The sequence below is a fragment of the Euleptes europaea genome, chromosome 13 (genome assembly GCF_029931775.1).
Source record: "Euleptes europaea isolate rEulEur1 chromosome 13, rEulEur1.hap1, whole genome shotgun sequence".
Lineage (NCBI taxonomy): Eukaryota > Metazoa > Chordata > Lepidosauria > Squamata > Sphaerodactylidae > Euleptes > Euleptes europaea.
In genome coordinates, this window is record NC_079324.1 from 20,403,664 (window position 1) to 20,419,735 (window position 16,072).

Here is a 16,072-nt window from a genome sequence, read left to right on the forward strand (position 1 = left end):
GCATTAGAGATCATATGGCCACCTAAATCCACGGCTCAAAACCACACTGATAGGATCTGCTAATCCAAATGTATCCATTATTGGGTCTTTGTGTCTCTACGCAGTGTATTACGCGTTTTGTAACACCCCTGACCAGAAGTTATATACGTTGTTGCAATCCTTTGCTCTGGTGTGTGAATTGTCCTGCGCATTTGGGGCAATTCTCACCCGGCGTGTATATTGGGCCTAACAAACAAACTGCTTTGAACTCTCAACCTCCTCCTGTGTTATTGTCATTGGGAATTAATACAATAATACAGGCCCTTCCAAACAAAGTGCGAACAATATTTTTTATAACGTTTTCAAGCTCTTAATACGTCGCTGGGAATACAAGTGCGGTGACCCCCAGTGTGTCACAGAGCTGGGGGAAGCGGCCGCTGCGTCACAACGGGCCAGAACGTCATCTCTGACGCAGCCTGCAGAGGGACCTCATTGGGCCACAGCGCCGTAGAACCAGCCCTCCGACGCAGCCTTTGGGCGACGCTCCCCCGCTGCCTCGCGGCAGCAAACCACAATTCCCGTCGTGCTCTCGGGTTTCAGGACGCGCCCCCTAGCGACCGACAGCGAATGGGGCAGCTCGTGAACCGCTTGGGGGCGGGGGCGGTTGGCGAAGCGTCCGGCCGCTTTGGGACGTCGCGAAGAGGCCGAGACGGGGATTGCGGATGTTTCAGGAATATCGGCGACGGAGGGCCGCAGGGCCAGCAGGTGGGCGTTGCTGGGCAACCAGGTTAAGGTGGGGGCCACGTCTCGCTTTTTCTCCAGCTGGGCTCGCGTGGGGGCAGGGCCTCGTCGGGTCGTCCGGCTTCTGTTGCCATGGGGATCACCCACGAGCCGCTGAGTTCCTTCCGTTTCCGTCCAGGGTTCTCTCTCAAATCTAAACGGGGATCGCGGGTGGTGGGGGGAGCATTTTTCTTTATGCTCAATCTGTGCGTTAACTCAGCCCTGGAAGATGCTTTCAGTGCTGGGGCTCAGGCTACGGCTGAAGTGCTGACGCAAGAGTATCTCTGAGCAGGTGCAGAGTGTGAGGCCCTCTTCCTGCCCAGGCTGCCAACTTGGAAGGTTTTAAGAGGGGAGTGGGCATGTTCATGGAGGAGAGGGCTACCTATGGCTACTAGTAAAAATGGAGACTAGTCATGATGTATATGAGCATGCATAATATATTAGGTGCTTTGGAACACAGGCAGGATGGTGCTGCTGCAGTCGTCTTGCTTGTGGGCTTCCTAGAGGCACCTGGTTGGCCACTGGGTGAACAGACTGCTGGACTTGATGGGCCTTGGTCTGATCCAGCAGGGCCTTTCTTATATTCCTCAAGCGTTGAGCGACCGCAACAACAACTTTCCCCAAGAACCTTCGAGACTGAGTTACGAATCTGGACATTCCTGGTCCAACTTCGTTTCTACATGAGCTCTCTAAGAGGCCTTGGACTAGCTGTTTCTCTTGGCCTCGGTCTTTCCACTTGCCCTATAGGGATAATAGTGCTGTCCTACCTTACAGGGTTGAAGTAAAGATTTACAAGAAGACATTTATTTATTTCATTTATACACCATCTTTCTTAGGGGACCCAATGCAGCTTATGTTGCTCTCTTCTCCATTTTATCATCGCAACAATCCTGTGAGGTAGGTTAGGCTCAGAGTGTGATTGGCCCAAGATCACCCAGCAAGCATCCATGGCACAGTGGGGATTTGAACCTTGGGCTTTCTGATTCTAGCCTGACTGTGTAACCACTAGACCATAGTGGCTGTCATGTATTTTGGATGCCTTGAACTTACTATACTGCTATATAAACGTTAAGTGTTACTGTTGTTAATACATATCTTATGGTGCAGTCCAACACGGTGGTGGAAAGTGCCGTCAAATCACAGCTGACTTATGGCAACCTCCTAGTAGGGGTTTTCAAGGCAAGAGACGTTCAGAGATGGTTTGCCATTGCCCTCCATGTCACAACCCTGGTATTACTTGAAGGTTTATGGGTCGTCAGAAGTCAGATGTGACTTGACTGCAAACACCAGGCTAGCCTGATCTCGTCAGATCTCGGAAGCTAAGCAGAGTCAGCCCTGGGTAGTATTTGGATGGGACTGTGTGTGGGTCGTCAGAAGTCAGATGTGACTTGACTGCACACACACACAGTCCCATCCAAATACTACCCAGGGCTGACTCTGCTTAGCTTCCGAGATCTGACGAGGTCAGGCTAGCCTGGTCCAATGCAGAGTGTTAATTTCTGCTGTTATAAGTAACCAGAACCCTAGAATAGTGAGGAGGGGCTTTGGGGCAATTTGTGGAGGTTCTAGGAGTGCTTCAGCCTCTGAGCATATGCAGTCACTCCATATTGAACCACCACATCCATACCTTACACATGGCAAAGAGGCTGAGGATATTAGTTTACACATCTTGACGTTTCGTTCCTATCTGCTAAGGTGCCTGCAGCCTGTGAGGTTGGGGTCTGCCAGCTGCACGCCTCTTCTCAGCACCCGGAGGTCTCAAATCCTTGGCAAATTCACAGATGAGCAGGCTGTTTTAAGCCACCTGCTCTCTGGCCACCTCCCCCCCGATTTCCAGGATTCAGGCTTGGAGTGTCCCTTGCCACTGATTGACGGGGACAGATGCAGCAGTGGGCAGCAGTTCATTTACACACACACGGATATATAAAAGTTCCATGCCTTTCCTCTTTAGCACCCCAGCGTTTCCAACTGCCTGCTGTGATAGCTTTATTGACGTTAAGCTCTCCTCTTGTTACGCCGGTTGCTGGCACTTGGTTTGTTCTAGACGCATCACATATGAACTGGTGCTGGTTGTTTCATGTTAACAGAGGAGAGTGGGTAGCAATCTAGCTCACGCTGGAACTGAAGAAACACTCTTGGCAGCACCTCCTCATGTTCCTGGTGCAGTTCACAGGTATGGTGTGAATTCTGTTGTCATGAGCTTTGCCGTGGTAGGTTTTCCTGGCCATTATGTTTCTTTCTTTCTTTTTGCCATCAATCAGTAAACAGAATTAAATGAACAGATATCAATAGTCGACTGACAGCAGTATTCCGGCCAGAATACCTGCTGTTGAGCATAATTCTTTGTCTGAGTTCCTGGACCTCCTGAATTATAGGGATTCAGCAAGAGATCAGTTAAATCAAATCAACAGTGCTTCCTATTCAGCTGGCAAACTCAATACCTGCTTAACGCTGTGTTCCTGGCTTTTCACCTCCCAGTTTTTCTGTGGAGTCATAACAGGTTCTATCTTGGGGGAAAGGGAAGTCTTAGAGCTTCCACCATTTCTGTATCACCATTTTCTAGCCCATTCCAATCCATTTCCTTGTGGTATAGGATGTAGTTTCATGAGGCTCAGAATTCTAACTTTAAATTGCTTCTTTTATGATATGTGCTGAAATGGGAAATATTTAAACCAATGATAATATTTTGTTTCTTCATTCCTGTCTGTGGCTTGAGACAGAAACAAACCGTTTCTGCATGCAAGGGAGCTGCAAGAAAAATAGTTCACCTCTGGGCATCAAATTTCAATGTAATAGGAAAAATAGATGCCATAAATACCCCAAACATCATTGAGATAGTCTCAAATAAGTTGGAAATTAAACTCCATTTTTAATTAAAACTGTTGCTGACGAGGAAATGCTTTGTGGCGCGAATCTTTGAAATTATAATTACTTTGCGAGGGCCAAGACTGTGAAATCTGGCAAGTTTACTATATGTTACCTCTCTCTGTTCAGTAGCTTATTCTTCTTGAACTTGCCTTGTGGGTTTGAGTGTGTGGTCCTCATAGCTGGCCTCTTCCATGTAGTGTGCAATTGATAAAGGAAACCTGTGGCATGATTTACCCATGATGTTTAGATTCTAATATGTTGGACAAAGTGTTATGTGGACGTCTGAAAGACGAAGTTGGATACGGAATATGTAGCTAAGGATAATATGATAATAGAGTATCATACAGACTTTGAGTAGTAAAGGGTGATCCCCTTAACTATTCCACTAGTAGCAGTAACTTGTTCAAATATGTTATTTGAACAATATTGGGTTAATATTGAATATCAAGTTTTAAAACTTGGGTTTGATTCCCCACTCCTCCACGTGAGCGGTGGAGGGTAATCAGGTGAACCGGGTTGGTTTCCCCACTCTTACACATGAAGCCAGCTGGGTGACCTTGGGCTAGTCACAGCTCTCTTAGAGCTCTCTCAGCCCCACCTACCTCACAGGGTGTCTGTTGTGGGGAGGGGAAGGTGATTGAAAGCTGGGTTGATTCTTCGTTAAGTGGTAGAGAAAGTTGGCATGTAAAAACTGACTCTTCTTGTTCTGCAGCCTAAGCTACCTCACAGGATTGTTGTGAGGATGAAATGGAGGAGAGGAGAACAATGTAAGCTGCTTTGGGTCCCCATTGGGGAGAAAAGATAAATGTATAAATGAAGTATATAAATAAATCAGCCACAATTTTCCCCTGCACTTTTCCTTTGCCGCACTACTGCATGGCTTTTAGAAAAAATTGGTAGCGGCTAGATTGCTGTAGCGTTTTGGTATTATAATTGTTGCCATATCTCAGCAGCAAAAAGCGCTAGAGGCTTCCTTTTTCACAAATGAAATCTGGGAATTCAGAGGAACTAGTAGATCATGACGATCGAGCATTATAATACTGCAGTGATCCAGGTTTTTTTTTAAAGCCCTCAAAAAAGTCCTCTGATGTTACAAGGGAGGTAGGAATGGCAGCTGTGGGAAGCTGAGGCAAGTAATACGGTGAAACTCAGTCTGAACAATTTGCACCTTCCTGTCCACTCAGCACACAAATGTGCACTGACTGCAGTCTTTCCAAAAAGATTATATCAGACCACCTTTGTGAAAGATTGGACCAAAGCAGGTGAAAATTCAGAGTGGACCATTAGGGGATGACATTATATGAGTGCTTCAATAAAATCTGCTCCGATTTCGATGCCAAACTGGAATGGGTTCCATATGGAAGCAACCTTTCTCTTGTGACTTTAATTGGACTTTTGGCCAGTGTGGAACTGACAAGGAGCTCTCAGGAGAGTTGAAGAGTAAGACTGTTTCAGTTCTTACGGATATCGTCTTTGCAAGCTGATGGTAGATGCTCTTTCTCGGACCTTGTAGAATATGTTATCAGGTCTTTAAAGCAACAGCAGCTCAGAGATTCCTCCTCCAGCAATGTGAGGCAGTATATTGACCTTGACCTAGGACTTAAAAAACTATTCCTCTGATGCTACAGGCATATTTGTTCCATAAACTTAAACTGGTTTAGTAGGTATTCTGTATATTCAGGGAAGTCGGGGAATTGTAGTTCTTTGAAGAGGAATGCCAGATACCAAAGAAATTGAAGAGGAATACTAGATAATCCAAAAATAATAATCAGCGCCTTCACAAGATACAATCCCAAGGATTCTTTGGGGAAAGCTAAACTGATATAAAACCAATATAAGTGTGTAGTATAAGGCATGCCCTAAAATGTTACAGGGGGAAGCTCTGAATTGATTGTCTTGACAAGCTACTTTTTACTATTTCCTTTTGAAGGAAAAATAGTAGCTATGCCACACCAACACTGTAATTACACTTCAACGTACAAAAGTATGTGGCTGAGGGACATATACTCATAGATGTAATTTATAATGTACAAACATTATAACTACCTATATATACTGACTAAAATACATCCAGGTTACAATCCACAATAATTCTACTGGCGTAGAATCAACAGTCCTTATGCAGTTCCCTGAACTTGTTCTTCCATGTGTCGTGGGTATCTCTTCAACGATGCAACACCAGTAGATCAGTTAATAAATAAAGCCAGATATAGCTTTATTTATTAACTGATCTACTGGTGTTGCATCATTGAGGAGATACCCACGACACATGGAAGAACAAGTTCAGGGAATTGCATAAGGACTCTTGATTCTATACCAGATAAAATTATTGTGGATTGTAACCTGGAAGTATTTAAGTCAGTATATATAGGTAGTCATAATGTTTGTACATGATAAATTACATCTATGAGTATATGTCCCTGAGCCACATACTATTTCCTTTTGCACATTGTGCAAACAACACCTTCCATCCAATGGTAACAGCATTCCTCCTTGTAAACTAAGCTGCCTGAGATAGTATTTCCAATTGCCAATGAATTTAATTTTTAAATCATCCGCAGCGCTTCCAGAATGTGCTCCTGTCATAGATGGTGGGCTTAGAGTCCAGTGATCATATTACACCTGCTTTGCATTCTTTTCATTTGCTGCTTAGAAAGTGGGGGCAGATTGAAAGCATGACTCCTACAGCTTTGGCAGTATCCAGCTACAAATAAATCATCATCAGCTCTTTTGGAGTTTCCGAAATTAGGTTATGATGATTAAGGCTATCCAGCAAGTCTCTGATAAAGAACATTATATTAAATTGGATCATTAGTTGATTTCAACTGCTAGCCTGTCTCTGTGGCCGCATCTAGATACCAGGGTGGTTTGTGAGTTTGTTCAAGAGGCACAAAGGTACTCCCGTCTTTTGTTGCTTGAAATTATTTGGAATGCCCTTTTACAGCACTTGGTTTGCAAACAGTATCCTGGACCCGAACCGTAGCTAGAATGAGTGATCCTTCATGAAGTCATGTTGAGTCTTGAAAGATGGCTATACCAGAGCAGATAGAAAGCACATTAGTTAGCATTTGTATGCTCTCAAGGATCATGAGAATGGATAGGATGTAATCCTCCTCTTTCCTTTGTTTATTTTAAAGAAGAGATACACACAAAGTCCCCTTTATTCTTAATAACTTCCTTTCCAGCTGGCCTTTCCCAGCCCTGGTCATCCTCTGCTTTCCCTCCTTTCTTCCAGGTGAGCCACGACAGGTGGCATCGCACAGACTTCAGTGCGCATACCCAGAAGCGAGGGGGTGTGCAACAGCTTCTGTCTGATCTTGCATGCATTCCTTTGTGCGTCCTGGAAGACAGCACACAGCCATCGATGCTTATCGTTCCCCACCCTCCTTTTCTTGTCATATTTATCACATTTTTTTGCTGGTATGGTCCCCACTTTAATTGACTCTTATTGTGTATTTGAAATATCACTGGCAGGTGTTGTAACAAGACATTGGTATGCAAACCAGTGTTCCTTATTAGTATGTTCCAGACCTACACACTTGTGGCCTGCCAAGCTGAATGCAGCCCACTAGCTCTGTTTTGTGGTCTGCCTGTTGCTTAGCAACCCTGTCCCCTGTTTTTCCAGTCCCCAGCAGGCAGCAGGAATACCTTTCCTGGGCCCGGGGTGGGCTTGTTGCAGGCCTTGGAGGCTTGCTTAAAGAGAGTGTTTCAGAACGAATTCATAATTTACGTTAAGCATCACCAGCTCAAAGCTTTCTGCCTTGCCTGTCCCTGGTGCACGGCCAAGAGAGAAGACTCTTGTCCCCATAGCCGTGGTTCCAGGTGCAGGAAATGCAGGCCGAACAATGTTGGGAATGCGCTTGTAAAAAATGTTTATCATTCTGAAGTGTCCACGACTCCTCAGCCATCCCAGGGATGGCCGAGGCTCGTTGCTACTTCACTCGCTAGGGGCTTTGGGATTAGCATAGGATTTAACACCTGACACGATCATATAAAGCTCTGTCATCGAGAGTCAAATTTGCTTGAGATGCGGTGGGAGAGCAATGCTCCTTTACAACGACTCACTCCAGCATGTGCACCAAAGAGGCCCTCTTGAAAAAATGCTTCTTTTCTTCCGAGCCCCACTTCTCCATTACCATGTGATTGAGGACTTCTCTAAGGGTGTGCTAGACAGAGAAGCCCTTCTCTGTAGCTTTTGAGGGACTGCAGCGCTGGGATGCCTCTGTGCTTGTACCACATGCTTGCGGTGACAACTGATCTGAGAGTATTTGATGCCCAGGTTCAGTCACAGTCAGATCCTGAAAGTTTGTGCCCCAAATGTTCTTCAGCACCGAACACAAAATTGGATTTCTGATTTCAGACCAGGTAGTCCTCCCCTGGTCAGTGGTCCTGCTTATTATGATTTTTTTTGTTTTAATTTGCACTTGTTCAAAGAAACATCAGTAAATCAATAGTATTTATAACGATCCATGATCAGAAAATAGAAACATCAGTTAATGCAAATAACCCACCACATTCACTAAAATTGCATCAAGAATCTTATTCTTACTAAAATATAATATTCAGACTTCTTTTGGGAGACAAAAGAAAGACATGAACCATATAGTTTTATCAAGGTGCTTTTCCAAGGGAGAGTTCTTTCATCCAGTGATAAATACATGATTTGAAAGAAGATTAGATAGCTTTTATGGAAGAAGTGTAGTCTGTATGCATCCATGTGTTCCAGAACTCTGTGTGTCTTCCTCTTTGATCCCCCCCAAAGCATTTTAGAAAATAGGAAGGAAGGCAAGGGAGACAGTGGCTAGAGGCAAATATCAGTTTGTCCTACTGCTGCCAGTGATCAACTTCTCCTAGAGAACTATCAGGAGGTCAGTGGTGTGAAGACTCTTACTCCAGGTTTTTCCTAGATGAGACTCAACTGTGAAAACACTTGGTTTTTATTTGCTTATGACTTTGCTTCATTCACAGCTCAAATATATAAGATGTTTCCTAATGAATTCTCTACCTTTGTGTCTCTTTTAGGGCTAAACCAGCTGCCCTTTGACCCTGGCAACAAGAAGTCCCTGCAGTATAATGACAGGGCTGGTTCTGCTGAAAATGGAGGTGAGGCAAGCTACAAGCGGCAGAGGACAACTCTCCTTCCAGGTAGGCCAGGTGGCACCAGAAACTGTGTCTTGTTTTTTTCTTTTTCTTTTTTTGTCCTGAGTGATTGTGACTGTGAAGGGGGGTCCAAAAAAATACAGCAGGGGTTTTTCCTCAGAGTGCAAAGAAGTCCTGTTATTTCTGGATCATTCTGTGCCAGGAGCAAGGGGTTCTGGGAATTCTGTTATTTGTCACCTGATAGCTGTGACCCTCTGGCTTCTGGCTGTGTACGTGCTTCAGTGGGGATGAGTCTGTCGGGGAGGGTTTATTTTTGTTGGTCCGGTTGATATTCAATAGCAAAAGTATTTGTTATACCAGGGTACGAAACAGTCAGTTCTTATTGTACAAAGCAAGTAAAACGATGCTTTTCACGGAGCCAGTTAGTTTGACGGAGGACAATTTGAGTTGTGGAATTCTTGATCAGATTAACTAATGCTATGTGCCAAATAAAGAATTCTGTAAAACTTGATACTTTGTATACTCCCACACCAGCCTAATACTGGCACACTAAAGGTACAATTTGACCCACAACTAGAATATATATGCAAGTACTGTATTTAGTTTGGTGTCGTGCAATAACCAGAAAAGGGACACCTAAAAAAGGAAGAGTTTCTGGGCTGGTCATCAAGGTTAATAAATATACTAGGATGATGCTACGTGACACCAGAAGTCTGCATATTAATAAGGAGACCCAAAGGGGGCCCGTTTCAGGTCCTTTCAAAGAATAGGTCAAAAGACCTGAACCCAGTGGATCCCACAGAGGCTGATGAGATGGGTATACTGGGGGACCACCAATTCACCATGGACAACCTGCCCTGGAGGGTTTTCTAGCATTGTTGTGGATTCAGGAGAGCAGTCAGAAGCCTCAGGAAATGTGACGGGAACTTCGTTGAACTGAAGAATCAGTAGTCGAGATCATTAGAGCTATGACAGGTCGCCCACCAGATGTATTTTGGGAGATTCTTTTGAAGTAGCTTCACCTGCTGAACTGCATAATGGACATTGGGCAAAAGAGCTACAGAAAACTGTGTGTGTATGTTTGTGCCTTTGTTACTTTAAACTGCTCTTGCACTAATCTCTAAACTTTTTTCAGTATCCCAATTTTTTGCAAGGAATTTGTTTCTAGAAAATTTCCCCCAATACCTCTGTGCCTGAACATATGTGCTCTTGGAGTTGACTTCTACCCTTTACTAAGGGATGCAGTTTGTTGCTGCTATGGGGAAATTGACTTTGTCTTCTGTTTCTTTCACTGCCCTTTTTTTGTTTGTTCCCAATGTCTTTTTTTAATTTGCTTTGATTTCATAGGTGTTGATAATTGTAAGCTCTTTGATTCATTTGGTATAATTCTGCTTTCTACAGACACTGTTCAGAATCTGGAATCCCCTCCGATGGATTTGGGCATGTCTGACCCAGCAGCCTGGGCCACTGCAATGAATAACCTAGGGATGGCTCCAGTGGGAATAACCGGAGATCCAATTTTGCCTGGTAGGTGTTTCTCTTGATCAAGTATAGCCACTGCAAATACCGCTAGCAATACTGGTCTCTGGGAGTGTTGAATAGGTTAATGTTCACAAGTACATGGAATCCATGCATTGTGAAGGCCCAGCCCTGCTTTCTAGATCAAATGAATATGTAAACCAAAGAGAACATGGGTTCTAATGTAAGAAGTGCTGCTTGATACTTTTCTCTTTCTCAGCAGTCAGGCTGCATTATTAAGAAGGTACCAAGACAAAAAAAAAAGCTTGTTCTGTAGCCAAGTAAGACTTTTTTAGCTATTAGCCAGAGTAAATCTCTTTTTATGTATTTGGATATTTGCTGTATTTTTCTTGCCCTTGTCTAAAATCCAAATACTGTATTTTAATCCATTGCATTGGATTTCTCTCTCTATACAGTGGCATCCTAATGTGCTTGAATTCAGGCCACTTTCTTCAGGTGCCAACAAATGTACAGGCAGCCAACCAGTAAGCGAGGGTCCTCAGATTTTGGCTGGCATTTGTCACTAGACAGGAAAAAAATCTGCTTGCCCCAACCCCATTCCTCTGACATAAAGATGATCCAATCATCTCCATCACCCAGCAGGACTGGGGTGTGGGGAGACCTTGCTCTCCTCCCCAGTGGTGAGCTGAGCATGGGAGCTTTTGGCTCTTGTACCCCAGAGAAGTTTGGAAGCCAGTGAACTGGCTTTCTGCGTCACTCCAAGGCTTGGCATGAGGTCTGGGAGATTCCCCAGATTCTTTTGGTCTGGGGGATTTCCCCAGAATAGGCAATGTGCTTGCCAGTGGTGAGCTGGCAAGCACACTCTTGGACCCCTGCCAGCTAGCTTAACACTGATGTTCCCGTGTCGCTAATTATCCAGTCATCTGTTCCAGTGGTGAAAGATTATCACCGAGAGCACCGTTGATAGTACTTAATGTATGATGTGCTTTGAATGTTTAAAGTGCCATACAGTTCTGATTCAATTTATCCTCCAGCTCTGAGGAGGGAGCCAGTTTAAAACCCTGCAAGGATTTGCTGTGTCCTCCTCCCTTCTTGTGTGTCAATTCAAAACAAGTGCCTGTTACCCCTAACAGGTAACAGCTCCAAGGTCAGGAAAACATTACGGGGTGATGGTGGTCCTGATCTGAATAAGCAACCAATCCCCAAACAGCTTCTATTATCCATAAAACCCAGGCCAGAGATCCATTCACAAGGCTGAAGGACTGTGAACAGATCTTCTAGCATCTTTGTGGTGGGTCTTGATCTGAATCAGCACCCCCCCCCCAAACAGCTGCTATTATCTATAAAACCCAACCCAGAGATCCATTCACAGTGCTGAAGACGTGTGAACAGAACTTCTAGCATCTTTCTGGTTTTACAATCTGTCTCTTAGATGTAAAAATAGCAGGATGGTGTGGAGTGCCAGATAGATGCCCCTCCCTGTGCTTATGGCCTCAGGATTCTGGTAGGGTCTTACACTTTTGACTTGACAGTTGCATAACCTGCTTGGAATCTTAACTGGGCCTCCTGGGCTGCCGCAGGTGGTACGCTTGGAGTTGCAGTCTGCCTCACTGATCTCTCTCTTTCAGACTTTGACCCCACCCTTGGGATGATGACAGGGATCCCACCAATCAATCCCATGATGCCCGGCTTAGGGATAGTGCCGCCACCAATCCCACCAGATATGCCAGTGGCTAAGGAGATCATTCACTGCAAGAGCTGCACCCTCTTCCCGCCTAACCCAAGTAAGTCCTGTCTTAATCTTTGCAAGTGACCCAGTGTGGGGCGGGAAAATACTGAGTCGTTAGGAAAGGGAGCAAAGTGGGACACTTGATGAAGAAGTCTTGGTGTTGAACTGGAAATTCTTCCATAGACCTGGTCAGAATTTTTTGTTAGCCTAGCTTAAGGAGCCCTGCAGCGCAGAGTGGTAAGCTGCAGTACTGCAGTCAAAGCTCTGCTGACGACCTCAGTTCAGTCCCAATGGAAGTTGGTTTCAGGTAGCCGGCTCAAGGTTGACTCAGCCTTCCATCCTTCCGAGGTCAGTTAAATGAGCACCCAGCTTGATGGGCATAAAGGAAAGATGACTGGGGAAGACAATGGCAAACCACCCCATAAATATAGTATGCATAGTAAACGTTGTGTTGTGACGTCACCCCATGGGTCAGTAATGACCCATGTAGCTTAAGGAAGCCGAAATAGATCTAAGAATGTTAGAGGTAGCCAAAGCCTCTTGAAATGGAACAGCAATGGCCAGACCTGCAGTGTTGAGTTTTAAAGTATTCTTGTCCTTAAGAGGCAAATTGACCAGCCAGCCTTTTCTTCTCACTGTCTGTCTGTGATCACTTAAGCAAAGTGAAGAACTGACCGTGAGAAGTCAAAGCAGCATTCAAGAATGTCACTTAGTGAAAGGAAGCCCATGGATAACTTTCCAGAGCTCTGTTCTAGTGCTTGCCCCACTGTCGCCCTTTCTGATCAGCCCTCCATTACGGAATATCCTGATCACCCCTCTCCATTATGGACTATCCCGTTCAGAGAAGGTGTCAAAAGCAGAATGAGTAACTTATACATATACGCTTCAGATGGTTATCCGGCAGGACAAAGCAATGTCATGCCAGAGCTGATATTGCAGGCTACTTGGCTGCAGGTTACAGGTTGCAACGAAACATTCAGAGATGTTTTCCACATGTTTTACATCAGCTGTTGCAGCTGGTTAATAAATCGCATTGAAGTAGGAAGATAGCCAAGGAACCCCCCCTTCTTGTTGTGTAACATTTGTGGTGTTACTCTCAGTGGCACATATTTGTATTTGTTTGAGCGTTATTCATGTAGTTTAACCAGCCAGTGAGTGAACACTGTTCTGCTCTGGGAACTACAACATGCTTGAAAAATCCTGGCTGTTTTGTATTCCGAGGCAGGCAGGCTATAACCCTTCCTTGGCCAGACAGACTGGCCAAACCTTGGGACATTTAAACAAAAATCAGGTAGCATAGTTGTGCCGATAGATGAATACCCGATGTCTTTTTGTTTGCGACAGCCTTCTATATCTTAGCGCTTGCTGTTCTTAGATCTTCCTCCTCCTACCACGAGGGAAAGACCTCCAGGGTGCAAGACTGTATTTGTTGGAGGGCTGCCAGAAAATGGGACGGAAGAGACCATTGTAGAGATTTTTGAGCAATGCGGAGAGATCGTAGCCCTTCGGAAGAGTAAAAAGCACTTCTGCCACATCCGTTTTACTGAAGAGTATATGGTAGATAAAGCCATTTATCTGTCCGGTAGGTATTGCTTTTCTGTACTCCATGCACCAAGTTTAGGGATAATTTCATTTACAAAATTTCACAGGCTATCTGCAGCCGTATCTGTTATGCCCCCTCAGTTCTGCAGCCATCTGTCTGGTGAATTCTACGCAGAAACTATTCTCCGTGGGTTTCTTGTTACAACTGCTGATTAATGCAGCAGCAATGGAGCATCCACATGGCAGGTTTTCCTGCAGGTTCCTTGCCCCACTCCCCCCCCCACTGGAGGGCTTTTTCTGTTCCCCCCCTTAAACAGCAGTTGACATATTGCCATAGTGTTATAGGGTATGTCTATTACCTATTAAGGTGGGGGACTGAAAAAGCCCTCTGGTGTGGGGATGGGAGTTGCAGGAGATGGTGGCAGAGAAAATGGTGCTGATGTGGGCAGGACTGGGAAAGATCTGCACTCTCCGGTCCACGCAACATTTACCTCAGCTTGCTGGAATCTTTCCAGAAATGTTATAGTAAAGCAGTTTTAGAAAAGATTTCTGCAATTCCCAGCAAAAGTTGGAAAGTCCATGAAAGCATCACAACGCTGTTTGGAAGTAAGGAAAAATAAGAGACTATGTAAGCTGCTTCAAGTCTCTGTTGGGGAGAAAGGTGGTGTATAAATGAAGTAAATAAAATAAAGAAAGTCTGCTTTGCAGTATCCACTGAGCCAGACCTAAACACTGGTGTAGAAGTGACTTCTGTCCAATTTGGTTAATTGTGTACTTTAGGTTCAGGAATGGTAATGAAGACCAATTGTCTAAATTTAACTAATATAAAAATTCACTGCTCCAAAATTCTAAAGAGCCATGGTCACAGTGTGAGAAGACAAGAGTCCCTGGAAAAGACAATAATGCTAGGAAAAGTTGAAGGGAGCAGGAAAGAGGAAGACCTCACAAGAGATAGATTGACTCTATAAAGGAAGCCACAGCCCTCAGTTTGCAAGACCTGAGCAAGGCTGTTAAGGATAGGACGTTTTGGAGGAACATTGATTCATAGGGTCACCATACGTCAGAAGCGACTTGACGACACTGAACACACACATGATATATGGAAGACATTAACCATACATACAAAAAGACTGAAACGTGGCAAGGAACTCCTCTCCTGATAAACCAAAAATCACAGAGTTCTGACATGCCAAACAACGAGCCATCCTCTGTGGAGAGACATGAGCCCTAGGAAGGAAACTTCAAAATGTCTCCCAGTATAATGCCTGTTTGAAAAAGCTGTTTGTTGGGACTCCTCAAAAATCACTAGGACTGACCAAATAAATTAGGGTATAATGTAATGCTGAGTATAGCAGACCACCTTTGTACAGCCATCAACCTTGAACTTCACACTGCTCATCTTTCCTTTGCTGAGTTTCTGTTACTGCTGGGAGGCTAAGAAGACAGGCCTGCCCTTCCCCACCACACCGTAGTGCAAGGCAGTGTAGTATAGTGGTTACAGTGCTGGACTGGGACCTGCATTCAAATCCCCACTCATGAAGCTCACCTAGTGACTCGCTGGCACGGTCTCTCAGCCTGGAGAGCCATTGTGAGCCTGGAGAGCCAGGGAGATGTAGTGGTTAGAAGTGGTGGACTCTAATCTGCAGAACCGGGTTTGATTCCCCACTCCACATGAGCGGTGGAGTCTAATCTGGTGAACTGGGTTGGTTTCCCCTCTCCTCCACATGAAACTTGCTGGGTGTCCTTGGGCTAGTCACAGTTCTCTCTGAACTCTCTCAGTCCCACCTACCTCACAAGGTGTCTGTTGTGGGGAGAAGAAAGGAAGGAGATTGTAAACCAGGTTGATTCTATATAAAAGGTAGAGAAAATTGGCATATAAAAACCAACTTCTCCTTCTCCTCCTCCTCTTCCTCTTCCTCCTCTACTTCACAGGTGTTACTGCAAGGATAGGGTTGAGGAGGGGAGAATCCCATATGTCCCTGTGAGCTTCTTCCTGCAGGATGTGGGGGCGCTTATGTGCATGTGTATTAGGAGTAGGAAGTAGAGTCAAGCCAGAAAGTAAGGGCTGAAAGTTATTTCTGTCACTTTCAGGTTATCGCATCAGGCTGGGTTCCAGCACTGATAAAAAAGACACCGGGCGCCTCCATGTGGATTTTGCTCAAGCTCGGGACGACCTCTACGAATGGGAATGCAAGCAGCGGATGCTGGCCCGAGAGGAGCGCCACCGCAGAAGGGTTGCAGAGCAGCGATTCCATCCTCCCTCCCCACCCCCTGTCGTCCACTATTCAGATCATGAATGCAGCATTATCGCTGAGAAGCTAAAAGGTACTTGCAGTATCATATGAGTGAGTACCTGGCATGTGTCCCGCAATCTGCTGCATGCTGGCCGTGGAGCTGCCCTTGAGGAGCTTGGCCTGGCCTGTGCATGCCAGGGAGAGAATTAGTTTTTTGTCCTTGAATTTTATTCATATAGTATTGTAGAAGAAAATTCTCATACATTATGTCTTTAATGCTGATTAGCCTGCTTTATAAGGGTTTGGTCTCTTTGTCGAATATAACTTGTGATGAAAAAAAGGTAAAGGTAGTCCCCTGTGC

The 16,072-nt window shown here is 44.9% G+C and overlaps 1 protein-coding gene across 2 annotated transcripts in view; it reads left to right on the forward strand.

Moving 5' to 3' along the window:
* The first annotated feature begins 671 nt into the window (after positions 1–671).
* The window catches only part of ENOX2 (ecto-NOX disulfide-thiol exchanger 2), a 42,319-nt gene continuing 26,918 nt past the window's right edge, over positions 672–16,072 (forward strand). The window contains exons 1-6 of one of the 2 annotated variants that reach the window (XM_056859221.1): positions 672–744; positions 8,650–8,772; positions 10,129–10,254; positions 11,835–11,990; positions 13,311–13,517; positions 15,569–15,802. In XM_056859221.1, the coding sequence (XP_056715199.1) occupies positions 702–744; positions 8,650–8,772; positions 10,129–10,254; positions 11,835–11,990; positions 13,311–13,517; positions 15,569–15,802 (889 nt within the window). In that variant the 5' untranslated portion in view covers positions 672–701. Of the gene's footprint in view, positions 745–2,913; positions 2,933–8,649; positions 8,773–10,128; positions 10,255–11,834; positions 11,991–13,310; positions 13,518–15,568; positions 15,803–16,072 lie in introns of those variants that run through there. The other variant, XM_056859222.1, reaches the window with a different exon arrangement.